Source organism: Sinocyclocheilus grahami, unplaced genomic scaffold (genome assembly GCF_001515645.1).
Source record: "Sinocyclocheilus grahami isolate Dianchi unplaced genomic scaffold, SAMN03320097.WGS_v1.1 scaffold493.1, whole genome shotgun sequence".
NCBI lineage: Eukaryota > Metazoa > Chordata > Actinopteri > Cypriniformes > Cyprinidae > Sinocyclocheilus > Sinocyclocheilus grahami.
The window spans coordinates 399,999-411,120 of NW_015505672.1; the positions used below are offsets into that span (position 1 = coordinate 399,999).

Here is an 11,122-nt window from a genome sequence, read left to right on the forward strand (position 1 = left end):
CCCCCCCCCCCCCCCCCCCCCATTATAAAGAACCTTTTGTGCATTTGCATGATATATATGTGATGTTTTTGCTGACAATATAAAATTAGGATTAAATATTAAAGGTATCGCTCATCCCGATCATGCACACCAGGGTTGGAAGTTAGCAAGGGCTTAGGGCAAAAATGCCAACAAATGAACAAAAATGCTCCCCAAATTCAAGAGAAGGGGGCAAAAAATGTCCCTGGACAATTAAGATAGACGGCTGCCACCATTGAAGTGAAATGTGAAATGAATTCCCTTAATGGAAAAGTTCATTTCTGGTCCTGATGCACTCACGCATACACAGTCGAAAAATGCAGTAATGTGATTGCAAAAGCAAAGAAACCGTTTTAGATGAGATGTGTTGGGGATGACGCATCTGCTGAGAGATGAAAAACAGAGGAAAAGGCCAGGTCATGTGTTCAAAGCTCCTCACGTGGTGTGTGTGCTGGCATGAGGTAAACAAACCTCTAAATGTGATTAACCTCACATTTCTCCCATTGCACTTCATCAGTACAGTTAAAGCACCAGGAGACAGAAACAGTCATCATATCATATTAAAAATCACTGTTATGCTCTTATGGTAAATACTTTGCATCTTTTTTGTTTTTCTTGTTAACTTCTTGTTAATCAATATGTTTGCCAATTCATGTTTTTCAGTGAATTTTAGAGTGTTTGAGTGAAATCTGTTATCTTATGTCTTATTTCTATCATTAAGCTGTATTATATTGGCCGCCTAGCACCATGGAATCTAGATATCGATGTCAGTCAATAAAAACAGCCGTATTGGTCGATCACTGCTATGTAGTAGTATTACTAGTATCTACTATGGAATGTGAGGGGGTCTCAGTGGCAGCTGGGCTTTAAATGCAACACAAGAACACATGCACACCATACAGTCCACCTGTGTGCCATTACCAGAGACCCCAGATCCATCGTCACACCTGGTCACGAATGACCAAGGAAATCTGCACAGCAAGGCTCTTTGAACAGATATTAGCATTGCAGCAAATATCAATGGTGTCTTAAGTGCTTATAGAAACTGTACTGCCTCCTAGTGGTTGCAAACAACATGAGTTTTAGCATCAAATGTCAGCAACAAAGAGCTGTTGTTTTAGTATTATACTATTTATATACTATTATAACATTTATCAATATATTGAATTAGTTTTTATTGTTATTTCATTTTAGTATTAGTAATTTTACATGTTTTTGCAATTATTACAAAGTTGTTGTTGTTTATATGTGTATATTTCTGTCTAGCTTTTTTTTTGCTTTATTAATTTGAGTGCTTTTTAGTACAAAGTCAAAGTCTTTTTGATCCTGTCAGTGGTTTATGAAATGTCGTTGTGTTTGCACAGGTAAAGGTGAGGTGCGGATGCAGCTGGACAGCGCTCTTCAGGACGTCAACACACGCTACGCCGTTTTAGAGGAGACTGAGAAGAGAGCCGTGTGTCGAGCACTTATCGAGGAAAGAGGAAGATTCTGCTCATTCGTCACAATGCTCAAACCTTTCCTGGTGAGTGTCTGAGCAGACTCTGATAAGGCACTATATTTTGCAAAAAGAAAATGCCTGGCTTAAGACCACACCATTTTGTCAGCATTTTACATTACATTATCATTTCCATAATATTTGAACATTTTGAACTGTAAAATACCTGACTGTTGTGAGAGTATTTGGTTTAATGCCTTTAATTGATGCTGCTTTTCATTAAACAGGAAGATTGTCATTTATTACATCAGAATGCATTAGAATTATGAGAATTTGGGGGGGAAAAGTACTTGATTGCCATGAAAATGTGCTGTTATATATTTTTATTTTATTCTGCTTAAGTATTATCACACCGTTGATTTTTTTATTTGTAATGTCAGGACGAAGAGATAAGCATGCTTGGTGAAGTCACCCACTTACAGACAATTCTAGAAGATCTCGGCAATCTGACGGCTGATCCCAACACACTGCCTCCTGCTAGTGAACAGGTGCTGCATGGATTCTAATCAGGCACATTATGTTTGTTTTGTTCTTTAGAGCTGTATATGTTCTTGCACTCTGACTTCCTGGTCTGGTTTTGTTTATGCAGGTTATTCTTGATCTGAAAGGCTCAGACTACAGCTACTCATATCAGACTCCACCCGCGTCTCCTAGCAACACGTTATCACGCAAGAGCAGCATCAGCAGGTGAGTTCAGTGTCGGGAAGAAATGTGTTGCAAGAACTGTTAGCTAACATGCAAATTGATGATTATTATATTTATATTGTAGTGTTTTTTGCTGCTAGGCCAATTTTATTTTATTTTTTTAACATTGTATTGACTGTCTTTCTTAGTGGTAACCTTTTAAGCTTTCTACAGTAAGATATAATTAACAGTGATATATGTAACAGTGATCGGCTAACTGCACATTGCCTTATATATAATATTATTTTTCTTTGAAAATATTTGGAAAAAGAGGAGCGCAGGTGACAAACAATTGCATGTTATTGTAAATAATCAGTATAAATTATTTCTCTTAGTAACTACACCTCTGTGCGTCATGTCCCATCTCTGGACTCCATCTCCAGTGCAGTGGATGGGCTTCATCTGCGAGCACCAGACACAACACAGGTATCTTGGATACACGCGGCAAAACACAAAACAATGGGTCCAAAAGGTACCTAGTTCAGTTGGTATATTAACCCTAAGAAACCCAAATAGTTTGAATAATTTTTCTCCAAGAACACACATGCAGCCTCATTCAGCCCAAAGAAGCGCATCCGGCTGCAAGCACCATAAAAGCCTGCAGTGTTTGCTGTGGTGCCTAATCCAACCCTCCTCAAAATCCAACCTTTTTGGACCCCAAGATCAAATCAGCAAATTGATCATCAGTACACAATCATAATTGGACAGTGCTTCAGTGCAAATAATATCAAATATTTAATGTAGTCTGTCTGGGTAGTACAGTGTAAGTGTATTGCAAATAAGGTAGTGTTTCACTGTTGTGATGCTTAAAATAGTAACATAAAATGCATGATAATACATTTGACAAAATTAAACCGTTTTATTACACAGTTCAGTGTTTTACAAAAAAGTAGCATAGGTTAATATTGTGAGAACACTAAATTATAATACAGTTTGCTATGATTATGTGTAGTATGCTAGTTTATCAGTCCAATGTATTAGCCGAGTTAACCATAATGTGGAGACGAAAAGAAATATTATGGCAAAATACCACAGGGGAATAGGGTGACATTTTTATTTAATAGATATCACCATACATTCCCAGGTCATTAATCACAGTACATTAAGACATTAAACGTTGTATTGCAAGTTTTCTGAAATGTTGTTTAAATAAGTAAATTAAGCAAATATAATTAAATGCATTAATTTGCATGCATTTGAAATCTGATCATTGGATAAAGCCAGGTCCAAAATTCTTGTTTAATTTAGTTGACATATTAAAGGTTTTACAGGGGAGATTTTGGATATTTATTTTTAGCACTTTTAAGTTGGGTGTATGTACTGCTAAAATGATTTCTGGCTCAGTCTAGGAGAAAAAAAGTATCTATTGTGAGATATCTCAGAAACAGCCATGCATGAAAAAGCAGTGGCTTTGCCTTTAGGGTCTTGCCTTATATTTGACCAATAGTAGCTACATTATGTGACACTTGTAATTTAAAAGACGGATCAACAAGTGGCATTTTACTATTTTCTGAATAGAATACCCAAAAGCAGTTACTTTCAACCAGGAAATTTGTTTAGGGGTCTAAGGGGGTTTGTATTTTGACGGAGGCTTGGATTCATCTAATCTCATCTTTCTCTTGTTCCACTCCTCTCTGCCCCTCACCTCCATCTCCCAGCGCTCATGCAGTCCTCTCCTCCTGGTTGGAGGGGAGGAAGGCACTCGTTCTCTCAGTGAGGGGAATTCTCCCACAATCCCTCGCACGGGCCACCAACACCTCCGGCACAGGAGCACTGTGAGCATAGACTCAGTGTAGTGCTGTGTGTGACTGTGGATGGATTCATTACTGTTGCATGTACTCCTGGACACTTACCTCTGATGGTTTTCTTCTGTGTTTTTCTGTGGGTTTCATCGTGCATGTGTAGAGGTTGTGTCTATGTGAAGGTAGACAGCGTCCTCTGCAGGCCATTGAGAGGGACGCCTTCTGATAGCTGTACAAGGGGAGAAAGAAGCCATTTAAAACAAAAAAAAATTCTGCTTTTAGTGTCTGTTTTTTAATATAGTATCAGTCCCATGCCTTAAAACAAACACACTAACCAGTTTGCATATCTACAAATAAAAACCTGCATGCTCTGACAGGCCCATCTGAACTTTTCTACACTTACCAAACTGTCGTTAAAGTCAACATGAAATCAAAACTGACTGTTTAAATACATTTCTGGTCGTCTTGTGTGCAGATGTTCACAATCCTTCATTATTTTTCCTTTCCTCCTGATAGTTTAATGTTAACCAATGGCAGAATTTAGGATTTAGGGTTCATTTTTTGGCTACTTTTGTAGGTAATGCAGCCTGTGTAAAATATCAAATATTTTAAGTAGAAATGTTTAACTCCTTCCCTGCCAGAGTATTCTTTTTAAGTTGCCAGCCACCGCAGACATTTTTGATCATATTCACAAATCTTCATAAATTGCCCCCACAATATTCTGTTGTATGAATATGTAAACAGAGGTTTCTGTTTATTTTTCTTTTTACATATTCATTTTTCAGCAACAGAAAAAATATTCCAGTTGATTCATTCTTTGTCAACATCATAAAAAAATTCAAGCAAAAATCTCAGGAAAAAAAATGTTTTCAAGCAGAAAAACTTTTATATTTTCATTTTTTTTTTTTTTACTTCCATATAGCAACATCAGTTGTAGAATGAAAAAAAAAAACAATCCAAAGCTTGCATCAATAAAGCTTGTCAAAAATTATGCAAAATGTGTCAGTGGTGGAAAAAGAGTTAACATTGTTAGAATAAAGCATTCTGCAATTGTAGCAAATAAAGGTAAATAAAAGAACGTAGTTGCAAAAATGATTAAAAAGAACCAGTTACCATTGCATGGGTGAACTTGACCTTCAAGCTCCATGTCCTGGTTAAAAAACCTCCACAGTGCTCTGCAAACTCGCATTCAGATCTGGAACGCCCATTGTCATGATCCACAAATTTCCTGTTGGATCAAATTAAGTCCCGCCCTATATTTTAATATGTTGCTTAATTATGTCACATCATGATAAAATGGTTTGTGAACACCATTTCATGTTGGCTTTAAATCCTTATTACCTTGTAACTACAGTTTGTCGTAGTGTTTTGTTTTTGTTACTTACTAAGTTGAGATGGAGTAACCGAGTATATTTTTGTGTAGGAAAAAGGTCAGAACTCTCCAGGCACAGAGAACGGGACCTCCATGCCCCCACTGCACAAAGTTTACAGCGGGCATGAGGAGAGAGCCAGGGCACTCTCCACCTTGGGCAAGGTACACGCTCATTTAAGTGCAGGAATGATTTCTAAACAAAAAGAGATTTTTTTTTTTTTTTACACCTTTTGATTCTACTGGAATCATTGTGATTGACACTTTTTCCGATCTCTGATTGGCTCTCATTGCTGTCTGTAGCCACAGTCAGCCAGGGAGCAGCTGGCTCTTGCTCTTGGAGGCGGGCTTAATTCAGAAGCTCCTCGGACCAGCCGAGATTCCCTGCACTGCTCCAGCGGATACAGCACCCAGACGACAACGCCATCCTGCTCAGAAGACACCATTCCCTCGCAGCATGGTCAGTATGCGTGTATGTACACTTACATGCATGAGCTTTTTCTAATTATTTTCTATAATTTTCCTTTCAAATCTTCATTGCACACAACTTGGAGAGATTATAAACAGTGCTCAGTCTAGATTTCTTTTTCTCAATTTTTACCCTTTTTTTTTACCCTCAACACAGTAATCTGATTTGTGGTTTGTGTGCGCATCAAATGTGCTTTATGGTCCAATTTTAGACCAAATCTGATGTGCTTGCACGAATCACAGGCTTAGATTGCTGTCCAAAGTGCATGTTTCTGGGCCTTTGTATAAATGTTAAATGTACTTTATTGTTCTTTTACAGCGGTAAAGAAAGAACCTCCTCTATATGGTAGGTTTCTGAATGTCATTGCATAGACTTAATTATTCTCATTGTGATCATATACCAAATAATAAACAACATTAAATGTCTTTATTTTTGGGAATCCATGTCATATCGCAGGCGTGCCTTTGTTGAAAGAGTGTTATCTGTATGCGTAAGATTTGAGTGTGTGCAACCATGAGATATAACTAGTGGCATCTCGTTAGTCTGTTGTCCATTTTCTCATGTTGCCTGAGTTTAACTGAAAGACACTCTCAAACCGAGCTTTTGTTTGTCTGTTTTATTCATTTTCTAGGAGGTAATCCAGTACTGCTCTCTTCATGCAGTCATTTTTTTAAGGCTGTCAATTTAGTGCAATTAATTAATAATGTGACGACTAAGACAATAATAAGATTTTTAGGTTTGTTTTATTTAATTTTAGTATACTTATTTAAAAAAAATTGTATATGCATCTCAAATTTGCAGAATTTTCCCTTTGCAGTTTGCATTTATTGCATTTGCATTTAGTCCAAAAGAAAAAAAATTATCTTATTTATATTTGTTTATTTTATTTTTCATTTTTATTTTTCTATATATATATATATATATATATATATATGCACGCTATTAAAAATATATAAAATGCATTTGTAGGTTTAATTTAAACCTCTTTAAACATATAATTAAAATTTAAACAATTAGATAATGCTGCCTTTCAACGGTGTTAAAAACATCACACAAGCCAAGCTGAGTTTGCGAGGTATAAAAACACATGCACTGTCCTGTCCGAAACACTCACAATGTTGGGCCATCTTTATTGTTAAACCCTGACATCAAATTTTGAGACATGATGAGCAGCTGTTGTGTTTTCTTCCACTATCATTCCCTGCGTATGTAATTTCTGCTTGAATTTCATTATTTTTCTCTTTTAAACAATATAGAAGTGCTATCATTTAACATTAACACCGTGTGTGACTCCTCTTTTTGCGTTTCTCTCTCTTTCAGACTATGACTACATCTCCCTGCATGGAGGAGAGGATGCCCACAGCCAGTCTGAATTTGATAAATCTTCCACAATTCCTCGCAACAGCGACTTGAGCCTCAATTACCGCAAAATGTTTCAAAGCAAGAGGCCGGCATCTACCGTCAGTCTGCTGATGGATCCGGAGCCTATAGGACCCCACACGGCCACCATTCGCCGTAAACCCTCCAGCAAGCCTAACATCCGCCGTGGGACCATCAGTGGAGGAGTGCCTATCCCCATCTCCACACCACAGGTCCTTCATCTACTCAAACTCTAGTCAGAAAATTCTTAAACAGTGTTCAGGAGACCTGCTGGAATATCTGTTATAATTTGGAACAGGTTGTGAAGGATTGTGAATTTTCATAAAGAATTCCAGCACAGTATTATTTTCAAACACATTGTTCCTAATATAACTTTTACAACTACAAATAAGATGAATGCCCCTGTAGGACATAATAATTTAATGTGCTTACAGCCCACACTACTGTTTAAAATTTTGGGTCAGTCACCCTAACCCTTACTTTTATTCAGCAAGGATACATTAAATTGATCAAAGTTAACATTAAAGACATTTATAACTTTACAAAAGAGTTATACAAATAAATTGTTCTTTAGAACTTTCTATTCAAAAGAATCCTGAAAAATGTCCAAGTTTCCACAAAGATATTATGCAACTGTTTCCAACATTGATAATAATCAGAAATGTTTCTTGAGCAGAAAATCTGTATATTAGAATGATTTCTGAAGGATCATGTGACACTGAAGACTGGAGTAATGATGCTGAAAATACAGCTTTGCATCAGAGGAATCAATTACATTTTTAAAATAGAATTTTTTATTTATTTAAATATTTCACAATATTACTGTTTTTACTGTATTTATCAAATCAGTGCAGCCTTGGTGAGCACAAGACTTTAACACAGCTGGACTCAAATGAAGGTGTAGAACCATCTCAAGGATGATCAGAAGAAATGGACAGCATCTGAGTTAAATATATGAGTGTCACAGCAAAGGGTCTGAATACTTAGGACCATGTGATATTTCCGTTTTTCTTTTTTAATAAATCTGCAAAAATGTCAACAATTCTGTGTTTTTCTGTAAATATGGGGTGCTGTGTGTACATTAATGAGGAAAAAAAATTAACTTAAATGATTTTAGCAAATGGCTGCAATATAATAAAGAGTGAAAAATTTAAGGGGGTCTGAATACTTTCCGTACCCACTGTATATCTTGCTGACCCCAAACTTTTGAATGGTAGTATATATATCCCGTATATTAGTATTAATGTATAAAAATATGTATTAAAATAATGAAATACAAGTAGGGTTCTGATCCATAAGGACTCTAAAATTAAACAAGAATCAAATCCTGTATAAATTTAAATTGGAATCTTTATTTGATTCTTAGGGAAATTCCTTTGTTTCAAGTTATGAAAGAAATCCCAATTGGATATTGCACAATTTTTGAATTTGTTCACAATATTTTGGATGTATTTGCTTAGCTTTTTAAATTTTGTTTTAGCAACATCTTGCTCAAAGAAAGAGGCCATATGTTTTTATACATCCCTGTAGTGTGTTCTATTGATGTTCTTATCAAATTAACCATGAAAACCACTTTCATCCTGCTCTTAGGTGCCGCTGAAGGCATCCGTTTCTACCGCCGGCCTGAGCAGTGAGGAGACCATGTGCCCTCCTGGAGGGACGCAGAGTAACAGGGTTCCTGGCTCTGATCTGGTTCACACCAGACATAGTCTCTGTACGTCCACTCAGAGTCTGAGTGCAGGGCCGCCTCCATACTATTCCATGTTTCCTGGGCAGCCACCAGTGGGCGGCACAGAGCTGCTGTATCAAATGAGCAAGCAACAGCAGTATGCACTGCACCAACAGCAGCAGAGGCAATATCATCATCATCATCATCATCAACAACAACAATATAATCAACAACAGTACAATCACCAACCGCAGGAGCCGCAATATCAACAGATACATCAAAAAGAGCTCCAGCAGAAACATCAAAATCAGCAGCAGATTCAAAACATGGCAGCTCACAATTCTAGCGTGCCCACTGAAAGCGTGCAGATCAATTCCGCCCAGCCTGGCGTGGATCATGTCGACGGCGTTCCTGATCCAGGCAGAGGAGGTGACATGTTGAGTATGATCCGGAGAGGAGTCAAACTACGCCGGACACTTACCAACGATCGTTCGGCACCTTTAATCACCCCCAACCATCTCAACTGATCTCAGCTTTATTTTTCCTGTGCTTTGAATTCATCTGTGACTTTTTACGATTGCCTTTTCCGTCTTTTCGTTTAGTGACTTACTTTTTTCATGCCTTTTAATGTTGCGGTTTGCATATATTTTGTTTTTTTAAGTGGAGGCAAAACTGTTGACTAACGTGCGACTCCTGCCACAAGAAAAGACGTTTGATTTAACTACACTGTGCTAGACGAACAAACGTTTCACAGTGTCCGTGCGAATGTTGCCTGTCAATAAATTAAAGTTAATTCTGCAGACTGTGTGCTTTACATATATATGTATACCTATATGCACAGATATATATGTATTTAGAGATCTAGATTGAGCATCGGAGCTTAAGATATATTAAAGTTATTTGTTTATGTTGTATTCACAAGGATAAAGCACTCAGCCTTCTGGTTAGAGATCAAAAACTTCTGTATATATTAGCGAATCAATTGAAAGACTTGTATTATTATTCATTTTGTTTTCTTGGTTGGTTTTCGAAATTAGATAAAGCAGCACTAGGCGTCTATTTTTGTACAGTTTAGGGTAACAGAAAACTGCACCACTGCCTTTAATCCGCCCAATGACTGGATGCGAATGCAGCCAATGAGAGGAATGGAGGGAGGGAAGGAGCGATGTGATTGGGTGGATGAATGAAGGACTGGAATAGTGGATCTTATTTGTGTTGCTTATGACTGTGAGAGCTTACGAAGGCATCACTGTGGTTATTTATTCAACCCGTTTGATTCTGAATCATTTTTAATCGTTTGTTTACCAAAGCTTTGATGCTGTAGCCCCGTAGATGCGCATAAACATGCTCTCCTGGAGGATTTATATTGACTTGATTCATAAAACCTCAAACTTGTGGCCCATGACTTTGAGCATTTTTTTTGTCTTTGAATTAAAAAAACTTCTTTAAACTCATTTATTATTACCTGAAAAGAAAGTGAATGGTTGCGTTAGGTTTATAGATTGAATTCATTCTGTTGCAAGTTGCCTTCTTTGTTTGAAATCAGTGTCCCATCCCTCCACCAATTTAAGTAAAGCTTATTCAATGGAAATGTAGGGTATACTTGTCTTTTCACTTTCAGTCAGATCTCATGAAACTTTTAGTGCATCTTAAATTCGGGGGGGGGTGGACTGAGATGTGATTTGGCTTATTGCGATCAATATCAAATTACAATAGCTTTGATTTAATTAAATTAATATATAGGCACTGTATTCTTTTACACACGAACAGCTGATGAGCCGATGATTTCAGTATCTCTAAATCTCATCTGATCCACATGAACTTGTAAGTTTGGGACACTTATAACGTGTATTTGGAAACACACCATGCACCATCCATCTTCCCAAACTTTGAATGAGAAGCGCTTATAAAATGCTGACTTGTCAACAAAAGAAAAGCTTTACGGTTTGAAAAAAGAGTTATTTTGATTCAATTATTGTATAGTTGCACTGTAAAAAAAAAAAAAAAAAAATGTACAGTACAATTCATATTTTACTGTCATATTTATGTAATTATAACATTTTTGGCCAAATTGTACAGCCCTTCAAACAAGCGCAGCAAATCTGGACCTAAAATCTGGATATTGATATTGACAATATCAATTTTTACCAGAAAGATTGCAATAAGAAGTTAACATTACTAACTGCTCGTTATAATAGCTTTCTCCTGCAAATAAGCGTGTGCAGAATGTTTGGATGTATGTTGTTAATTAAAGTGATTCTGTTTTTCTGTTTTCTTAATTGAAAGTTAATGCTGG

At 36.9% G+C, this 11,122-nt stretch overlaps 1 protein-coding gene across 3 annotated transcripts in view; it reads left to right on the forward strand.

Annotated features, from left to right (window-relative positions):
- Positions 1–10,837, forward strand: part of LOC107554179 (MTSS1-like protein) — a 78,156-nt gene extending 67,319 nt beyond the window's left edge. Inside the window, exons 8-17 of one of the 3 annotated variants that reach the window (XM_016236607.1) lie at positions 1,383–1,540; positions 1,894–2,001; positions 2,103–2,200; positions 2,533–2,623; positions 3,856–3,972; positions 5,363–5,473; positions 5,612–5,768; positions 6,096–6,122; positions 7,098–7,369; positions 8,748–10,837. In XM_016236607.1, the coding sequence (XP_016092093.1) occupies positions 1,383–1,540; positions 1,894–2,001; positions 2,103–2,200; positions 2,533–2,623; positions 3,856–3,972; positions 5,363–5,473; positions 5,612–5,768; positions 6,096–6,122; positions 7,098–7,369; positions 8,748–9,353 (1,745 nt within the window). In that variant the 3' untranslated portion in view covers positions 9,354–10,837. The remainder of the gene's footprint in view (positions 1–1,382; positions 1,541–1,893; positions 2,002–2,102; positions 2,201–2,532; positions 2,624–3,855; positions 3,973–5,362; positions 5,474–5,611; positions 5,769–6,095; positions 6,123–7,097; positions 7,370–8,747) is intronic. The other 2 variants (XM_016236608.1, XM_016236609.1) reach the window with 2 other exon arrangements.
- The last annotated feature ends 285 nt before the right edge of the window (positions 10,838–11,122 follow it).